The 21,675-nt window shown below is 46.4% G+C and overlaps 1 protein-coding gene across 1 annotated transcript; it reads left to right on the forward strand.

Moving 5' to 3' along the window:
- Window positions 1-9,680: 9,680 nt before the first annotated feature.
- Window positions 9,681-19,969, forward strand: LOC109731487 (probable WRKY transcription factor 4). Its single transcript, XM_020290661.4, has 4 exons — window positions 9,681-9,985; window positions 10,934-11,775; window positions 11,882-11,998; window positions 19,232-19,969. Exons 1-4 carry the CDS (start codon window positions 9,827-9,829, stop codon window positions 19,488-19,490), a joined length of 1,377 nt encoding a protein of 458 aa, XP_020146250.1. The 5' UTR covers window positions 9,681-9,826; the 3' UTR covers window positions 19,491-19,969.
- Window positions 19,970-21,675: the final 1,706 nt, after the last annotated feature.

A 21,675-nucleotide genomic window follows, 5' to 3' on the forward strand; every position in this document is an offset into this window, starting at 1 on the left:
ACGTCACAACGTAACTGGGTGACTATAAAGGTACACTACGGGTATCTCTGAAAGTGTCTGTTGGGTTGACACGGATCGAGACTGGGATTTGTCACTCCGTATGACGGAGAGGTATCTCTGGGCCCACTCGGTAATGCATCATCATAATGAGCTCAATGTGACTAAAGAGTTAGCCACGGGATCATGCATTACAGTACGAGTAAAGTGACTTGCCGGTAACGAGATTGAACAAGGTATTGGGATACCGACGATCGAATCTCGGGCACGTAACGTACGATTGATAAAGGGAATTGTATACGAGATTGATTGAATCCTTGACATCATGGTTCATCCGATGAGATCATCGTGCAACATGTGGGAGCCAACATGGGTATCCAGATCCCGCTGTTGGTTATTGACCGGAGAGGCGTCTCGGTCATGTCTGCATGTCTCCCGAACCCGTAGGGTCTACACACTTAAGGTTCGGTGACGCTAGGGTTGTAGAGATATTAGTATGCGGAAACCCGAAAGTTGTTCGGAGTCCCGGATGAGATCCCGGACGTCACGAGGAGTTCCGGAATGGTCCGGAGGTGAAGAATTATATATAGGAAGTCCAGTTTCGGCCACCGGGAAAGTTTCAGGGGTTATCGGTATTGTACCGGGACCACCGGAAGGGTCCCGGGGGTCCACCGGGTGGGTCCACCTATCCCGGAGGGCCCCATGGGCTGAAGTGGGAAGGGAACCAGCCCTTAGTGGGCTGGGGCGCCCCCCCATGGGCCTCCCCCTGTGCCTAGGGTTGGAAACCCTGGGGGTGGGGGCGCCCCACTTGACTTGGGGGGGGGGGAGTTTCCCCCCCTGCCCCCCCCCCCCCGTTGTAGATGGGTTCCAGGGCCGGCCCCCCCCCTCCAGGGTGCCTATATATAGGGGGGGAGGGAGGGCTGCTGTACCCTAGCCCTTGGCGCCTCCCTCTCCCCCTGCAACACCTCTTCCTCCCGCTTGCGCTTGGCGAAGCCCTGCCGGGATCCCGCTACTTCCACCACCACGCCATCATGCTATTGGATCTCCATCAACCTCTCCTTCCCCCTTGCTAGATCAAGAAGGAGGAGACGTCGCTGCTCCGTACGTGTGTTGAACGCGGAGGTGCCGTCCGTTCGGCACTCGGTCATCGGTGATTTGGATCACGGCGAGTACGACTCCATCAACCCCGTTCATTAGAACGCTTCCGCTCGCGATCTACAAGGGTATGTAGATGCACTCCTTTCCCCTCGTTGCTAGTATACTCCATAGATGGATCTTGGTGATGCGTAGGAAATTTTAAAATTCTGCTACGATCCCCAACAGTGGCATCATGAGCCAGGCCTATGCGTAGTTACTATGCACGAGTAGAACACAAAGCAGTTGTGGGCGTAGATGTTGCCAATTCTTCTTGCCGCTACTAGTCTTATCTTGTTTCGGCGGTATTGTGGGATGAAGCGGCCCGGACCGACCTTACACATACGCTTACGTGAGACAGGTTCCACCGACTGACATGCACTAGTTGCATAAGGTGGCTAGCGGGTGTCTGTCTCTCCCACTTTAGTCGGAACGGATTCAATGAAAAGGGTCCTTATGAAGGGTAAATAGAAATTGGCATATCACGTTGTGGTTTTACGTAGGTAAGAAACGTTCTTGCTAGAAACCTATACAAGCCACGTAAAAACTCACAACAACAATTAGAGGACGTCTAACTTGTTTTTGCAGCATGTGCTATGTGATGTGATATGGCCAGAAGATGTGATGAATGATATATGTGATGTATGAGATTGATCATATTCTTGTAATAGGAATCACGACTTGCATGTCGATGAGTATGACAACCGGCAGGAGCCATAGGAGTTGTCTTTATTTTTTGTATGACCTGCGTGTCATTGAATAACGCCATGTAAATTACTTTACTTTATTGCTAAACATGTTAGCCATAGAAGTAGAAGTAATCGTTGGCGTGACAACTTCATGAAGACACAATGATGGAGATCATGGTGTCATGCCGGTGACGAAGATGATCATGGTGCCCCGAAGATGGAGATCAAAGGAGCAAAATGATAATGGCCATATCATGTCACTATTTGATTGCATGTGATGTTTATCATGTTTTGCATCTTATTTGCTTAGAACGACGGTAGTAAGTAAGATGATCCCTTATAATAATTTCAAGAAAGTGTTCCCCCTAACTGTGCACCGTTGCGAAGGTTCGTTGTTTCGAAGCACCACGTGATGATCGGGTGTGATAGATTCTAACGTTCGCATACAACGGGTGTTGACGAGCCTAGTATGTACAGACATGGCCTCGGAACACACGCAATACACTTAGGTTGACTTGACGAGCCTAGCATGTACAGACATGGCCTCGGAACATGGAGGACCGAAAGGTCGAGCATGAGTCGTATAGAAGATACGATCAACATGGAGATGTTCACCGATCTTGACTAGTCCGTCTCACGTGATGATCGGACACGGCCTAGTTAACTCGGATCATGTTTCACTTAGATGACTAGAGGGATGTCTATCTGTGTGGGAGTTCATTGAGTAATTTGATTAGATGAACTTAATTATCATGAACTTAGTCTAAAATCTTTACAATATGTCTTGTAGATCAAATGGCCCACGTTGTCCTCAACTTCAACGCGTTCCTAGAGAAAACCAAGCTGAAAGATGATGGCAGCAACTATACGGACTGGGTCCGGAACCTGAGGATCATCCTCATAGCTGCCAAGAAAGATTATGTCCTAGAAGCACCGCTAGGTGAAGCACCAATCCCAGAGAACCAAGACGTTATGAACGCTTGGCAATCACGTGTTGATGATTACTCCCTCGTTCAGTGCGGCATGCTTTACAGCTTAGAACCGGGTCTCCAAAAGCGTTTTGAGAAACATGGAGCATATGAGATGTTCGAAGAGCTGAAAATGGTTTTCCAAGCTCATGCCCGGGTCGAGAGATATGAAGTCTTTGACAAGTTCTTTAGCTGTAAAATGGAGGAAAATAGTTCTGTTAGTGAGCACATACTCAGAATGTCTGGGTTACACAACCGCTTGTCTCAGCTGGGAGTTAATCTCCTGGATGACGCGGTCATTGACAGAATCCTTCAGTCGCTTCCACCGAGCTACAAGAGCTTTGTGATGAACTTCAATATGCAGGGGATGGAAAAGACCATTCCTGAGGTATATTCAATGCTGAAATCAGTGGAGGTGGAGATCAAAAAGGAACATCAAGTGTTGATGGTGAATAAAACCACTAAGTTCAAGAAAGGCAAGGGTAAGAAGAACTTCAAGAAGGACGGCAAGGGAGTTGCCGCGCCCGGTAAGCCAGTTGCCGGGAAGAAGCCAAGGAATGGACCCAAGCCTGAGACTGAGTGCTTTTATTGCAAGGGAAGTGGTCACTGGAAGCGGAACTGCCCCAAATACTTAGCGGACAAGAAGGCCGGCAAAACCAAAGGTATATGTGATATACATGTAATTGATGTGTACCTTACCAGTACTCGTAGTAGCTCCTGGGTATTTGATACCGGTGCGGTTGCTCATATTTGTAACTCAAAGCAGGAACTGCGGAATAAGCGGAGACTGGCAAAGGACGAGGTGACGATGCGCGTCGGGAATGGTTCCAAGGTCGATGTGATCGCCGTCGGCACGCTGCCTCTACATTTACCTACGGGATTAGTTTTAAACCTCAATAATTGTTATTTAGTGCCAGCTTTGAGCATGAACATTGTATCTGGATCTCGTTTAATTCGAGATGGCTACTCATTTAAATCCGAGAATAATGGTTGTTCTATTTATATGAGAGATATGTTTTATGGTCATGCCCCGCTGGTCAATGGTTTATTCTTGATGAATCTCGAACGTGATGTTACACATATTCATAGTGTGAATACCAAAAGATGTAAAGTTGATAACGATAGTCCCACATACTTGTGGCACTGCCGCCTTGGTCACATTGGTGTCAAGCGCATGAAGAAGCTCCATGCAGATGGACTTTTGGAGTCTCTTGATTACGAATCATTTGACACGTGCGAACCATGCCTCATGGGCAAGATGACCAAGACTCCATTCTCCGGAACAATGGAGCGAGCAACCAACTTATTGGAAATCATACATACCGATGTGTGCGGTCCAATGAGTGTTGAGGCTCGCGGAGGATATTGTTATGTTCTCACTCTCACTGATGACTTAAGTAGATATGGGTATGTCTACCTAATGAAACACAAGTCTGAAACCTTTGAAAAGTTCAAGGAATTTCAGAGTGAGGTTGAGAATCAACGTGACAGGAAAATAAAGTTCTTACGATCAGATCGTGGTGGAGAATATTTAAGTCACGAATTTGGTACGCACTTAAGGAAATGTGGAATCGTTTCACAACTCACGCCGCCTGGAACACCTCAGCAAAACGGTGTGTCCGAACGTCGTAATCGCACTCTATTGGATATGGTGCGATCTATGATGTCTCTTACCGATGCACTCCTTTCCCCTCGTTGCTAGTATACTCCATAGATGGATCTTGGTGATGCGTAGGAAATTTTACAATTCTGCTACGATCCCCAACAATTTATACTTGAAGTTGATGCTTGTGCATATAGTATTGGGGATGTGCTTATGCAAGGGGTAGACTGATATGATCTTATTTCAGTAAACCATTGGACCTAGAGCAGTTGCTTCCTTTACTTATGTTGAAGGAGTTGTGGAAATCATAGAGGCACTCATGAAGTGGAAGCACTACATTTATGCCTCCATTATGATCATTAGAAGAGATCGATAGAGCCTCTAGTACAACCAGGACTAGAAAGTAACTAAGGGAAATGAACATTAATTGTTTGTCAAACTACTTTGATAAAGGTATATAGTGGAGTACAAATAGCTAGGGCAATACCGACAAAGTTACAGATGCTCTCTCCGGAGTGAGATACAATATGCATGCACTCATATGCAGTTCATCACTCCCCACTTGGGCATCTGATGTTATTGCTAGCCACACTATTGACTCCAAATGCATTGAACTGGCTGTGAACAACATTGTAGTACCAAATTACTTCTTACACAAGGGCCTCATCAGATACATAAACAAAGTGGTTACGTGTACTTCAATAACTTGAGAACTCAGATCATTACTTCACTTCACAACAATGAACTGGATGGTCATGGTCATCAAGGTACCTATTAGAGGATCAAAGTATTGTCTCATTAGCCCGTCACGAAAAAGGATGATGTCCACGAATTTATTGGGCAATTCTCAATTTCCAAATAATAAATCTAAGCACACAAAATACTCAAGCTTATTGTAGGCTTTGCCAATTCTTGATTCTGCCTAGTCACACATAACAATAGATTTTGTCGAGGGGCTTCCTATATCCAACAACGAGAACATGATCCAAGTTGTGGTTGACAGGTTCACTAAGTGCATCCATTTCATGCCACTCAAACATCCCACTTACTGTTTCTTTGTTGTTAGGACATATACTGAGAAGATCTTCATATTACATGGACTGTCCAATGTTATAATCACTGATATGGACATAATCTTCACTAGCCACCTCTTGCGGTACATGTTTAAATCAATCAGAGTTAAAATGCATATGAGCACTTTCTACCACCCCAAAGTGATGGGCGGACACAAAGAGTCAAGCAGTTCTTGAAAAACTACCTTAGGTTCATGGCTTCCACACAACCTAATAAACGGTGTCGCTGGTTGTATGGTTCCATATGGCGGAGTGGTGGTATAACACATCCTACCACACTTCATTCAAAATGACACCCTTTTAGGCCCTTTATGCAAGAGATCATACTTTGATTGCCGAAGCTGCTATGTACCTAGAGAAATTTTCTGAAGACGCTAGTCACAGTATTTCTACTAAATGCATTCCTCTCTAGATCAAGGAAAATTTGTAGAAGGCTTAGGAAAGAATAAAGAACCGTGTTGAAAAAACAGACTAGAGAGGTTCTTCAAGGCTGAAGACATGGTATACCTCCTACTTCAACCTTACATGCACACTCGCACCAACATCCATCACAGTCTGAAGCCGCACTCAAAATTCTATGGGTCATTTCATGTGCTAGAAAGAGTTGGGTTAGTTTCTTACAAATTTTTACTTCCTAAAGGATGTAAACTTCACCCTACCTTCCATGTCAGCTAGCTGAAACAACGCCTTGGGCCAAAAGCAACACGCAATGCCACTTTACCTCTCCTAAACAATGATGGCACAATAATTATTGAACCTGAAGAACTACTGGACAGGAAACTCATTCCTCGAGCCCAGGGTAACATCAACATTTTGGTACAATGGCTCATTAAGCGGAAGAACATGCGAACATGCAATGACTGCTTGGGAGGATTCTGGCTCCATACAAAAGATTTTCCCTGCATTTCAGCCATGGGCAAATATGATACTTTGATCTCTCCACCGAGGAATTGTCACATCCCAAAATTAGAAATTCGACACTTCGTAACATTCAGCTAAATGGGTGTGATGTATCGCTCCGGGGAAAATTTAAAGATAGACATGCATCTCCAATCCAACGAGCTTAGGCGCACCTTACTGCTTTGCACCAGCCAAAGCTTGTGTGCTAACCTGTGACCGGACTGGCCTCCTTCACCCTAGGGTCATTGTTAACTGTTACTTTGTGACAAAATTCACCCTCTTCGTTTGTAATTTTTAGTTTTTTACCTTGATTGTAATGGCTATAAAGCCACAGGTCCTTCGTGACTTGGGACTCTTCATGTAATTGGGTTGAAACACTTGCCACCATGTTCCAGTTAGCCTAATATGCGTATTTGACGGCTATGCACACCCTAGTCTCTTTCCCCTTAAATCTAGCTATTTACCTTGAACCGACTTGAGAATTCGATACTTTGCTAGTTCGGTTAGTTTGAATTGTCTACCCGACTGTCTACTTCAACAAAGTTTGCGTGACTTTGATGACGGTGGCGCGCCTTCGGTTTGCTCCACTGATTGTAGTTGTCAGTAGGTAGTCTATGGTCCTGGATGTAATTTCTATTACTTCTAGTGTTCTTTGTACCGTCGTGAGCCCAGGACAGTTGATGAATAGGTTGAAAGTTTTTTCCCACATTTTTTTGTTAAAGTAACGTGATCGGGAATTTTGGGTCACCATGACCGATACGACAAACCCTATAGTTTTGTGCAATTAATTAACTCCTAAAAAGCGAACCAACTTATGGTTGAATGGCTACGAGGATAGTGGTATCCCCAGTTCACCAGGTTTCAAGTCCTAGACTTGGCACCGGTGTTCGCATTTTCCTGGATTTTAGGCCTTCCGGGGATGTGCGTTTAGTGGGAGGAGATGTTCCCATCAACTACAAAGGTGTTTGTGGCGACTTCGTCAATCTCAAGATGATGTGCCGGCTCAGTCTCTCGAAGGTGCTAAAAAATAATTCCTAAAAGAAAAGGGGATAATTAATTTTAATGCCCTAGTTTTGTCCCACTCGGTAGTTTTACCCCTAGTTTTAAAAAACTCTTGGTTCTACCCAAGCCACTTTGCTCCTCTTATGCTTTTGCCTTTGAACGTTTGACCGTCACTTTGAAAACTTCATAACAAATTCACACTAACTCAAAAAAGTAAATAATATATCAAAATGTTTAGAAAAATATCACCTATATGTGCATGTCATTTGTATTCATGAGAAAAGTGTTGGAAGGTCCTCATCTCAATTTGAGCTTATATGATCTCAGGACGAACAGTAAAATTTGAAAAAATTACAAAAAATCTAAAGAAATCTACTTTTGTGGCAAACATTGACAAATATTTTTAGTTCTTGCAAAGTTTCATCAGGGAATGACATTCGTGGAAGTCACGGCAAAAACAAAACAAAATCAGTACTCCAAATGCTTTCGTTTTGGAGCATCGATTTTGTCTTTTTTCCACGACTTCCACAAATGTCATTCCCTTATGAAACTTGACAAGCACTCAGAACATTGGTCAATGTACAATTGTTTCATATTTTACTGTTCATACCAAGATCATATGAGCTCAAACTGAGATGGGGACTTTCCAACATTTTTTTTCATGAATGCAAATGACATGCATATATAGGTGGTGTTTTTTTTTTAATATTTTGATATCTTATTTTCTTTTTTCTAAGTTAGTATGAATTTGTTATGAAGTTTTCAAAATGATGGTCAAACGGTTAAAGGGCAAAAGCATAAGAGGAGCGAAAATGGCTTAGGCAGAACCGAGGATTTTTGAAAAGTAGTGGTGAAATTGTCGAGTGGGACACAACTAGGGGCATAAAATTAATTATCCCAAAAGAAAAACAACTTCCAAAAAAAAGTTGATATCACATTGTGGGTACATCCTTACGTGCCCCTTATCACCGAACGCATCTACCGTTAGCGGATGACACACTTGGAATGACGATCAATCACGTTACAGTCACGTCTCCAACATGAACGAGGGCGGATGACACACTATGTGCGGCGTACGTCTCTCAAACTAAACACTAAAGGCATTGCGTCTCTGTCTCCACAACAGATAATCAAAGTGCCCAAAGCACATAATACCTTCATCACAACAGATAAAATACCTGAAATTTAACTTGCACGAACACCTGGCTCAGTCTGTTGGTTCGGCTTGCCATGTTTAGAATGAACGGACAAATATCTCCGCTACGGTTTTGGAAAATATCCGAGTTTCGCTTCCGTTTAGGGTTTATAAATACGTTCGACCAGATTTTGTACAAAGTACATGCAAATAAAAAAAGAAATAGATGTGTACAGTAGTGATGTACAACTCCTAAGAAAAAGTTGATATAACACTTTGCGTACATCCCTACGTGCCCCTCACGTCTTCAACGAAAGCAAGGGCGGATGACACACTATGTGTGGCGTAGGTTTCTCAAACTAAACACCAATGCATTACGTCTCTATCTCCACAGCAGATAATCAAAGTGCCGAAGCACATAATACCTTCATCAAAACAGATAAAATACCTGAAATTCGTTCTGCCATGTTTAGAACGAATGGACGAATATCTCCGCTACGGTTTTGGAAAATATCTGAGTTTCGCTTCTATTTAGGGTTTATAAATATGTTCAACCAGATTTTGCATAAAGTTCATGCAAATAAAAAAGAAATAGACGTGCACGGTAGTGATGTACAACTCCCAAGAAAAAGTTGATATAACACTTCACATACACCCTTACGTGCCCCTTATCGCCGAACGCGTCTACCGTTAGCGGATGACACACTTGGAATGACAATCAATCACGTCTCCAACAAAAACGAGGACGGATGACACACTACATGCAGCATACGTCTCTCAAACTAAACACGTTTGGGTCGGCATGTCCGTTTGAGTCGGCGTTAAGCCAACTTTTCTGTCCGCGGCGATCCAAACAGACACACGCGGACGAAATGGACCAGCGCGTTGGAGTTGCTCTAAGGCATTGCGTCTCTGTCTCCATAGCAGATAATCAAGGTGCCAAAGCACATAATACCTTCATCACAACAGATAAAATACCTGAAATTCGGGTACCTGGGTCAGTTTGTTGGTTCGGCTTGCCATGTTTAGAACGAATGGACGAATATCTCCGCTGCGGTTTCGGAAAATATCTGAGTTCCGCTTCCGTTTCCGGGCGGGAGCGACGAATCCGCGGGCTTCCCCTTCCCTGGACGTGGCACGAGCCACCAATCATTTAGCGCCCTCCTTGCGATTTTTATTGCCTCGCCCACTCGCACCTCCCGCCCCGGGGAATAAATACCGAGCGTCCCACTTGGCAACCAATCTAACAGCAGAAAGCATCCCCCTCCCTCCAGCCCATTCGCTCGTCGCCGACGCGCGCGTACGCTACGCTCCTCTGCTCACCCATGGCGGCGGGGCAGTGGTCAGGCATCGGCGACGGCGGCGGCCTCTGGGCCCCGCCCGCGCTCTACAGCCTCTTCCCCGACGAGCAGCCGGCGCTCGGCTTCTACGGGGGATCCCTCGCGCAGCTCCCTTCCCCTCCGCCGCTCCTCGGGTACCCCCAGGTACCGACCACCGATCTCATCTCAGCTCCCTCCCCCTAATCGCACCCTCGCCGCCGCTGTCCTGTTTGATTGATTATTAACAGTACGTAACTATCTGTCCTAGCTCGACGTACTACCAATTACAGTAACAATTATTATACCAGTAGTAGTGGTACAGATACTGAATGGGCATGAACAGGGTAGATTTTCCTTCTGTTGTTTCTGTTGCCAATCGAGCTCCCTCCGCATTGCTATTTTTAGGCCGCGGGATCGGAAATACCGCGGCCTGCGGCCCGTGCTGCTTGGAATTATTGGCCCTGGGCGCCCCAGCCGGAAGGGGGACCAGCTTCTCCAGGACGAATGGCCTGCATTGCACGTGCGTCAAGTTAATCGCGGGTCGGCCTCGGCCCGTGGATTGGTAACTGTCAAGGTCGCCGATGCGTGCCTTCTGCCTTGCCGACAGCTGCACATGACGTGCTGGGCGTCCCAATTTTTTTTCACGTGCTGAGAGGTCGAGTCATAGATAGATAAGTAAACATCGCAATCGACATGGACAGGCAGTGGGCGGGCGATCTTTCCAAGAACCTGATGTTTCTTGAGATGGTGGAGTAGATTTGTGATCCGTCTAGATTTGAGACGGTAGCGTTATCCCTTGGCCTCTCAAATGGTGGCACCATCTTCTTACGTTTTGAAAGCGTCAGGGAGCCTGATTGAATGTTTTCCTGCAATAATGGTAGAAACCCTTGATTCCTTCACATGAAAATTTATTGAATACCACGTCGATGTGCACTTTTCTTATGCTATGTTTTGTTACTGTTGCACTGTGCTCTGTTGAATTCCTTTGCATGGTTTCAGTTACTATTGCACTGTGTTTTGTTGGGTTGCTTTACATGGTTTTAGTTACTATTGCAATAGTATGTTTTATTAAGTTTATTGAAACTGGTATTTATATTTTTTCTTCTTTTGCAGGACAACTTTGATGTGTTCCATGAACAAGACCTAGCACAGCTGGCAGCACAAGTAGCTCAAAAGAAAGAGTTGCGGGGAAAACAAGGGGCGGGATTGCATCACAAGATTGGACCTCAACTAGCTTTTTCGAAATACAGTATACTTGATCAAGTGGACAACTCTTCTTCTTTCTCATTGGCAACTTCAGTGCTGACACCTCAGCATGTCAGTTCTTCCGTAGGCGCGGCATCAATGCAGGGACAGACTTTGCCATCACACACTGGTAGTGGTAGTGTCAACACTGGACCAACTGGAGTTTTACAAGTGCTCCAAGATTCATCCACCACTCTGGACAGTATCAACACTGGATCAGCTGGAGTTCTGGAAGCACTCCAAGGTTCATCCATCACTCTGGATAGACCTGCTGATGATGGATACAATTGGCGTAAGTATGGACAAAAGGCAGTCAAGGGTGGGAAGTATCCAAAGAGCTATTACAAATGCACCCTGAACTGCCCGGTCAGGAAAAATGTAGAGCACTCTGCAGATGGACGAATTATTAAAATAATTTATAGAGGTCAGCACTGCCATGAACCTCCCTCGAAGAGGTTTAAAGATTGTGGTGATTTATTGAATGAGTTAGATGATTTCAATGATGCCAAGGAGCCTTCAACTAGATCACAATTAGGTTGTCAAGGTTATTATGGAAAACCTATAACGCCAAATGGCACGATGGTGGATGGTTTATTGCCAACGAAGGAAGAGGGAGATGAACAATTATCTAGTTTAAGTGATATCCGGGAAGGTGATTGTGAAATAAGAATTGTTGATGCAGATGTTGGTGATGCTGATGCAAATGAAAGGTATTTCCTACAGCTGAACATAATTCCTTACTTGGAACTTTGCTAAGTTCATCCAGACTTCCTAATTAGCATCTTTAAGCTTACTGTTATTATTTCCGCGAGGCAGGAATGTACCAGGTCAAAAGATTATCGTGAGTACAACGAGCGACGTTGACCTTTTGGACGACGGCTATAGGTGGCGCAAGTATGGACAGAAAGTGGTGAGAGGAAATCCTCACCCAAGGTAAGCCCATTATCCCATTTGATTGTTGAATGTTTGAAGTTTTTTCTTTATCATTTTATCTTAGCAAATGTGTCATATTTACAATTGTATATGTAATAACTTCCTTGAATACTAATTAGTTAATGCTGGAGCATGTGAAGTATCTTGGCATCAACTTGATGTTGTCGACAACTCCACATAGCTCACTTGCACTTGCGCAGGCATGGGATGTTTGTCTTGCAGTCATGCATGAAGGGTTTACATTTGCATTCAAGAGAAATAAACACTTTTTCTTTTTAAAAAAGGAGGATGACCCCCGGCCTCTGCATCTGGGCGATGCATACGGCCATTTTATTAATTATACTCATGAGACCTTATAAAGCCATACAACAGCAAGACTAAAGCTACCGTCTAAGAAACAACTGTCGCTACACCTATCCAATTGATGAAGGGGCGCAGATAGTCTGGGCCTAATACCAAACAGACATCGCAGCCAAACCTAAACATTTAAGACCTGAGGTCCCAACCAGGACGCCTGCCTGGTATGGGGCACCTACCAGTCCGGCGCACTCCTCAACCAGGACGCCTGCCGGGTATGGTCCGGCGTGTTAGAGTAGTCATTATGGTATACGACTTCTACTCCAAGTCAGTTTTGTACCCCTACCCCAAGTCGGTTTGTACCCTCTTATATACTCTTGTATGCCGCACCAAATCATCAATAAGAAACAGTTTTATTCAGCTTTCATGGTATCAGATACCGGTCCCAGGGTTTAGGGTATGGCTCCGCCAACGCCACCGCCGCCGCCGCCGCCCGGCTACTTCGAGCGCCGGGCCGCACTCATCGCCAAGGCTGCCAACGCCGCGGCCGCTTCTCTCTCGGCCCTTACCATAGCTCCACAAAACTACCCTGCACCCATCCTCGCCGCACCAATATCTCTTGCTGACACAATCTCCGACGTCAGCCCCTACATCCCCATAGTTCTTGATCTGCCGCCCACAACTACTACCATTGGAGACATCTCTTCGATCTCCACCTCGGCCGCTGCAACCTGCGCTCGCATGTCGCTGCCAACTGTCTTCCCCACCCCGACGATCCGCAATGGTTGAAAGACGATCTCGCGATCGTCCAGTGGTTCTACACCCGCATCACCACCGAAATCTTCAACATGCTCGATCACGACGGCGCCACCGCTGCCAACATCTGGCACTCCCTCCGTCAGCTCTTCCAAAGCAACACCGACGCTCGGAAAAACGCTCTCCACACCGAGCTTCGCAATATGGTGCAAGGAGACGCCCCGGTGAACCTGTTCTGCCAGCGCGTTAAGACCATTGGTGATGAGCTCCGCGAACTCGGCGATACAGTTAGCGACTCACAGCTAATCAATATCGTCGTCGTCGGCCTCAGCGAAGACTTTGACAAGCAAGCCTCGTTCCTACCGATGATACGGCCCCCTCCTACCTTCGCTGAAATTCGTTCCTTGCTACAACTCGCGGCGGAAACACAAACTCGCAAGGACTCTCGCCCCAAGGTCTTTCATGCTGCGGCTCATCCTCCTCTGCCGTCTACACCAGCGCCGCCTTCCAGGCCGGCTCCTGCCGCCGGGCCGTCCGCATCGTCATCTGTTCAACCGCCCCCAGGCTGGCGTCCTAGTCCGAACTACCGCGGCAAAAACCCTATCTACAGGCCGCCGTCGACTCGTTCGGTTCCGCCTACGACATCACCAGCACCGAGTCCTGCACCACCCACCAGTGCTCCCTCTGCGGTTGCATGGCGGCCTCCTCATGCATGGCCCATGCCCTGGTCCGCTCCGTCCACCCTCGGTGCTCCGCCGGCATACTCAGGTGCCTGGCAACCCGGCCTTCGGCCGCCTACTGGTGCTCCCGGGGTTCTCAACCCCCGACAGCCGGCCAATGCCTATCACGCCGCCCCGACGTATGCTCCTTATGGTCATTACAGCACCGACGGCGGCGCCTACTACACACCTCAGCCGGCCGTGCTCCCGACGCCACCCCCACCACAGCCGGCCAATGCCTACTACACTCCCCAGCCGGCCCTACTGCCTTCACCATCGTATCCGCCGGCACTGCTTCCGACGCCACCCTCACCTGCGACGCCGAGCTGGGATCAAGCTGCCTTTCTCCAGGCCATGAATAACTTTGCTGCACAAGGAAACTCAGGTACGGATTGGATCTTTGATTCAGGGGCCTCTAGTCATATGTCTGCATCTAGTAATTGGTTATCTTCTTGCACTAAATCTCCTTTCCCTTCCATTATCCTTGGAGATGGATCATCTATTCCTATATATTGTGTTGGTCAGGCTCAACTTCCCTCTTCCACCAAACCTCTTTTACTTCGCGATGTTCTAGTTGCACCCGCCCTCATTAAAAATCTTATCTCTGTTCACCAATTTACTTGCGACAATCTAGTTTCGGCTGAATTTGACCCTTTTGGTTTATCTGTGAAGGATTACCTGACCAAGGCCGAGATCGCTCGCTTCAATAGCTCCGGTGATCTTTATTCTCTTAATGGAGTTCCTGCCGCCACCCCTCCAACATCCATGCTGGCCTCCGTCGATCTCTGGCATCGTCGCTTGGGCCATCCCAACCCCGCCGTCTTAGCTTCTATGCTTAGTGAATTTACCATACCATGTAATAGGGACTCTCATAATTCTGTGTTTTGCGAGTCTTGTCAATTAGGTAAACATGTGCGTCTTCCCTTTAGTTCCTCTAGTTCTTGTAGCACTTATCCCTTTGAATTAATACATTGTGATTTATGGACCTCTCCCATTGCAAGTGTTTCGGGTTTTAAATACTACCTTGTTATCCTAGATGATTTCACCCACTTTGTCTGGACTTTTCCTCTACGCAACAAATCCGAGGTCCATTCTCTTTTCCTTAATTTTCAACGCTATGTGTCTGTTCACTTCTTCCTCCCAATTCTCTTTATCCAATGTGACAATGGTCGCGAGTTTGATAACATTAAAAATCGTACTTTCTTCTTACAACATGGCATCCTGCTTAGGTTCTCATGTCCCTACACCTCCCCTCAAAATGGTAAAGCAGAACGCTCTCTTCGCACCCTCAATGATATAGTTCGCACTCTCCTCATTCAATCATCTATGCCTCCCAAGTTTTGGGCTGAAGCCCTACACATGGCCACCTTCCTTCTAAATATTCGACCTTCCAAAACTAAACCCAACACTACTCCCTATTATTCCCTCTTTCTTTCCCACCCCGACTACTCCGCGGTTCGTGTTTTCGGCTGTCTCTGTTTTCCCAATGCCTACGCCACTTCTGCAAATAAATTGTCACCACGCTCTATCCCATGTGCTTTTCTCGGCTTCTCTGACGAGCACAAAGGCTATCGCTGTCTCGACCTTCACACCGGACACGTTCATGTCTCTCGTCATCTCACATTTGCTGAGCACATTTTTCCTTTCTCACAACGCACTACTACACCATCCAACACCCCTAGCTCCGCAAACACCCCCTCTCCCCGTCCTTTCCAACTATATACTCCCCTACCTGCCGAACACAACTTATCACCACCACCATTAACACCCACCATAGCGAATCCCAACCATACACTCACCCCACCCGAGACATCCCCAACACCCCCGGCCCCTGCTCCCTCCCCAACACCCCCGGCCCCTACTCCCACTCCACCACCCAGCCCTGCTCCCACTCCACCACCCAGCCCTACTCCTTCGTCCGACTCTTCCGCTGCGCCGGACTCACCAGTACCCACCTTACCCCCTCGTGCTATTCCTACAGCAGCCCCGATTAATGATCATCGCATGCGTACTAGGGCCAAATCAGGATTTCATCAACCCCAAGACCGCCTAAACCTTCATACCTCCGTATCTCTCACTTCTCTTCCAAAGAATTACAAAACTGCTCTACTTGATCCCAATTGGGCCGCTGCCATGCAAGAAGAATATAATGCTTTACTTCAAAACAACACCTGGCAACTTGTTCCTCGTCCTCCCAATACAAATATTGTTTATGGCAAATGGATTTTTGGCCAAAAGTTCCACTCCGATGGGAGCCTCTCACGATATAAAGCCAGGTGGGTTTGTCGTGGCTTTTCTCAGCAACAAGGAATTGATTACGAAGAAACCTTCTCTCCTGTTGTTAAACCTAGCACCATTCGCACCGTTATTAGTGTTGCTGTGTCCTCTTCATGGCCCATTCACCAACTTGATGTTAAAAATGCTTTCCTCCATGGTTCCCTTCAAGAAACTGTCTACTGCCAGCAACCTCTGGGTTTTGAAAATCCATTCTTTCCAACTCATGTATGTCTTCTTCAGAAATCTCTCTACGGTCTTAAACAGGCCCCACGAGCTTGGTTTCAACGCTTTTCCTCCTTCATTCAAACAATAGGCTTCACTCCATCTCTCTCCGACACCTCTCTTTTTGTGTATCATCAAACTTCTGACACTGCCTATTTACTTCTCTATGTAGATGATATCATTCTTACCGCCTCCTCTCAAAAGTTCTTAGATCATATTGTCTCTCTTCTTAGATCTGAATTTTCTATGACTGACCTAGGACTCCTTCATCATTTCTTAGGCATTGCTGTTGTTCGAGATTCCTTCAGCCTTTTTCTTTCCCAACGCCAGTACATTCTTGATCTTCTTAATCGTGCTGGTATGCTTGGCTGTCAATCATCTCGCACTCCTGTCGATACTAGTTTTAAACTTTCGGCTACCGGTGAACCCTTTTCCGATCCTACTCTCTATCGTAGCCTAACAGGTGCTCTCCAATATCTCACCATTACTCGTCCTGAAATCTCTTTTGCTGTTCGACAAGCATGTCTCTATATGCATGATCCCCGGGTTCCTCACTATAATCATGTTAAACGCATTCTTCGGTATTTAAAAGGAACTCTCAATCATGGTCTCCACCTCAATAATTCTTCTCCAAACTCGCTTACCGCATACTCTGATGCAGACTGGGCTGGTTGTCCTGACACTCGAAGGTCCACTTCCGGTTTTTGTGTTTTTCTTGGTAACAATTTGATTTCTTGGTCTTCGAAAAGACAGGTTACAGTCTCACGTTCGTCGGCCGAGGCTGAGTATCGCGTTGTGGCACATGCCGTTGCAGATACAATCTGGATTCGGCAGTTACTCTCCGAGCTACACAGGCCTATTGAGCAGGCCACTATTGTCTACTGTGACAACATATCAGCAGTCTACATGACCAGCAATTCAGTTCAACACCGACGCACAAAGCATATTGAGATTGATATTCATTTTGTTCGTGAAAAGGTTGCTCTTGGTCAGGTTCGGGTGCTTCATGTTCCCTCTACGGCTCAGTTTGCTGACATTTTCACCAAGGCACTGCCTACTAAGCCGTTTCAAGATATCTGTTTCAGTCTCAACGTCGCCGAGCCTGCCGTTGATACTGCGGGGGGATGTTAGAGTAGTCATTATGGTATACGACTTCTACTCCAAGTCAGTTTTGTACCCCTACCCCAAGTCGGTTTGTACCCTCTTATATACTCTTGTATGCCGCACCAAATCATCAATAAGAAACAGTTTTATTCAGCTTTCACGGCGCACTCCTCAACCAGGACGCCTGCCGGGTATGAGGCTGCCGCAGCCACCTGCCACCAATCCATCTTCAGAGCTGTATTGTTGCATGTACCGTGCCAGATCTCTCTGCCATCGACGCCACCACGACGCCCGACAGCGTCGTCCTCCTGCGCGAGTCCATCCTCCCACAGCGAACTCCGAATCTGCACTGCGCCACGCCGTCAAGATCCGTCACCATCAGTGTGTAGGATGAAGCACCGCTCCACCAAAGAATCCGTCCTTTGGTCCCTCGATCACGTGTGTACCTCCAAGAATGACGCCCCCAAGGGAGGAACGACACCAGAGCGCCGCCGTCATCCGATCATCCGATCTGGGGTTTCCTCCGGAGGTAGCAGAGAGTGGCCTTGAACTTCTCCACGGCGATGCCTTCAAGAAGGGAATGACGCAGATAGCGCCGCCACCGCCGGCCTTAGCATGAGCCAAAGGCAAGTTTTCACCCAGATCAGTTCAAAGGGATCCAACTCTCATGCACGGGCCGCCGTCACCACCAGCACCACCAGGCAGACCCTGGCGTAGCGGCAGATCAGCGAGCCGCCGGCACCACCGCATCCAGATCGCCGGCCACACCGGGCCGCCGCCATCCCCCGCGCCGTCCGAGTCGACGGAGCCGCTGACCGCGCACAGGGACCGCCGCCGCCCGCGCACGCCGGAGCGCCGCCGAGAGCCCAGCGTCCGCCACCGCTTGCCGAAGCCAACCGCCGCCCAAGCACTGGCGCCACCGTGGAGCCATCGGATCGGGGAGGAAGACGTCGCGCGCCAACCACCCTCGCGGACCCCGCCGCACGCCCGAGCGCCGGCGCCACCGCGGCGCCATCAGATCGGGATGAGGAGGAGCCCGCGCGCTCGCCGCCCCGCGCTTCCACGCCGCCGCCAGCGCCGCAGCGCCACCAAGCAGGGGAGCCCCGCCCAGATCCGCCGGCAGCCCGACCTGCCGCCGAGCCGAGCGCCGCCGCGAGGGCCGGCCGTCCCGCGCCGCCCAGGAGCCTCGCGAGGGGGGAGGGAGCCCCGCCGCCGCCGGCGCACGCGCGGGCTTTGCCCGGCAGCGTCCCCTGGCGGCGGCAAGGGAGAAGGAAGACGAGAAAGGGGAGCGGCGGCGGCGATCTAGATTTCCGCCCGGGCCGCTCGCGGGAGCGGCACAGGGGACGGGGGCAGATGAGAAATAAACACTTGACAAGCTTAAAATGAATGATAGACGGATACACTTGTTAATAGCGGCCATTATCCCATCCTACATAGAATTGGCTATGGAATTATTTGGCAAAGAATCCATGCCTTGCTATCTTATAATTCAACGGATATGAAGATCCTGCTGCTGATCTAAGTAGACTTGTAACTGCTGCTCTGGTTTATTTGAATGAGTACACATTTGACTGTATCATAGATAGTTGGTCAAATAAGGAATATGTTTCTTCTTTTATTCTGAAAGCGGGGAGATGAACAATCTACACGCTTATCAATTGTCTGTTTGGTGGTGTATCGTCTGTTATTTTTCATAAGGTCCATCTGGTACAGACAATTCAATTTTTTATAGGCTTTCGCCCCACTTTATATATAAAGCAAACCAGACAATTCATTTCAAATTGAAAGATCGTATACCCAGTGTTTTTTAGATCTGAAAAACATCCACGAACCTGAGTTCCATACTCTGTCCATGCAGGAGCTATTACAAGTGCACTTACCAAGGCTGCGCCGTCAAGAAGCATATCGAGAGATCTTCCGAGGAACCACATGCTGTGATAACTACATACGAAGGGAAGCATACCCATGACGTGCCTGAGTCCAGGAACAGAAGCCAAGCCACAGGTCAACACCACTGCAAAGAGCAGACTTATTCAGAACAACCAGCTGCTAGCTTCTGCAGTAGCTCGGAAAAGAGAAAATACGGAACAGCCATTCTGAACGATCTCGCCTTCTAGTTTGGTCCCGGTGTCTTCTTCACCGACCATGGTGGTGGCTCGCGAAAGAAAGAAAGAAGCACAGTTCGATTGGTTCATCGGTGACGGGCTGTTGTTGCTCATGCTCTGTTTGCTGTATATTCCCCACTCCAGTAATAACTCTTGCATATGCAGAAGTTGTAACTGCTGAACATGAAGGGTGGTCCATTCTTGGTTAAAACCTTTCAGTTGGACCAGCATGAACTGCGTGTCAGGTGCACATATTTTGTCTGTTGAAAACTTGGATATTTCAGTTAAACAGCACAAGGCAATGATTGCATGCTAACCCAACTGCAATTTGAAGTACAGTTTGTTAAGATGTTTTTTTTTTTTTTGCGGGAGAGTTTGTTAAGATGTTACTGTAACTGACACTGATTAAAAAAGACGTGCTTCTGTAAACTAATCTGTAAGTATACTGGAAGTCATTTAACAGAATCATTGAAATCTAAATGTGATTGCTGTAATTTCTGCTCTGCCCTGGCACATTATCGGCAAGAAAATAAAATGAAATACAGGTTGTGTTCTGAACGGGTATCTTGCTTCTTTCCTTGTCAACATCTTGCATGTCCACGAAAATTGTTGCCACCTGCAGTCGTGGATCTTGAACTGAACTATAGTTGTCTCGCCGTTCATCCAATCCTAGCAGTTATATTCTTCTTCTCAGGGAATCCTAGTAGTTATATTGTTCATAGGATTCAAAGCTTTTGGGAGAATTCTCTGTCACACCCAGGCGGCGAATCCTATTTCCCGCGTAGGTCGCCGTATAACCACCAAACACATAACTCTCGCCGCTTGCTTTCTTTTCAGGACCGGCCCCCTTATTCGCTTTGTGTCGCACGCCGCGAAGTAGAACTGCGTTAGATTTTTTTTCGGGAGACTCCCCTTCTGGTTAAGGGAAGGTTAAACAGTTTTTTTCTGTGTATTTTTTTTTCGTTTTCTGAAATACGAGAATAATATTCAAATACGAACAATTTTTGAAAGTCGGAACGTTTTTAAATTTTTCTAAAAAATGAAATCTGGAACTTTCTTCAAATTCTTGAACAATTTGTTAAATCCAGGTACATTTCTCGAATACTGAACATTTATGAATTCAGAACATTTTATAAAATTCAAGAAACTTTTTTGAAAACCGAGAATATTTTTAAAATTTATGAAATTTTATTAAATTCGGAACATTTTTTCCAAATTCCTGAAACATATTTTGAAATCCACGAACATTATTTAAATTATGAACATATATTGAACTGAGAACATTCCTCAATTTCATGAATTTTTGACATCCAGGAACATTTTTCAAATTCACTTAAGTTTTTAAAATTCAAAACAATTTTTCAATTAACAAACATTTTCGAAATTATTGCACTTTTGAAATTCAAGAACATTTTTTAAATCCATAAACATTTGTCAAATTCATGATTTTTTTTGAATTGTGAAACATATTCTGAAATTCAGAACTTTTTGAAATCCCGAACTTTTCTAATAAAACCAAAAAACAGAAAAGACCAAAATCACTAATTAAGGGGTACCACTTGTCAACTTTGCAAAGGTCACTCCCACTTGTGACAACTATGAGTCTTTCTTTATTTTCACAGATCCATTTATTCAAAATGTTTTATCTCTTAAACCATGTGTCCAAATTATGAACCGTTTTCACCATTGAATTTCTCACGTCGGGATCCCCGAAGCTAGATCTCATGTTAATAGGTTTCGACGAACTTTTTTTCATGAAAAAACTCAGAAAACCTGAAAGAAAAAAGTGATCCGGAAGCATGATTTTCCCTCACTTTTTTTTTCCTTTTCCGCGAGGCACATTTTGTCCTCTGGCGAAAACAAATTTGTGGCTCCACGAGAAGCAAATCTGTGCCTCTCGCGAAACTAGAATAAAACGTATTTTTCTCCGTTTCCGAGAGGCACAGCTGTGCCTATTGCGGAAGCAAAACTGTGCTCTCCAAGAAGCAAATTTGTGCCTCACGCGGAAGAAAAAAAAACACTTTTTTATTGAAAAGCGTGAAGAAAACTTGTACCTCCACGAGAAGCAAATTTGTGCCTCTCATAGATTAAAAAAACATTTTTTCTGAGAGTTGTGCCTCTCGCGGAAGCAAACGTGTGCCTCCACGAGAAGCAAATCTATGCCTCTCACGGCGGAAGAAAAAAAATGCATTTTTCG

Source organism: Aegilops tauschii, chromosome 2 (genome assembly GCF_002575655.3).
Source record: "Aegilops tauschii subsp. strangulata cultivar AL8/78 chromosome 2, Aet v6.0, whole genome shotgun sequence".
NCBI classification, from domain to species: Eukaryota; Viridiplantae; Streptophyta; class Magnoliopsida; order Poales; family Poaceae; genus Aegilops; species Aegilops tauschii.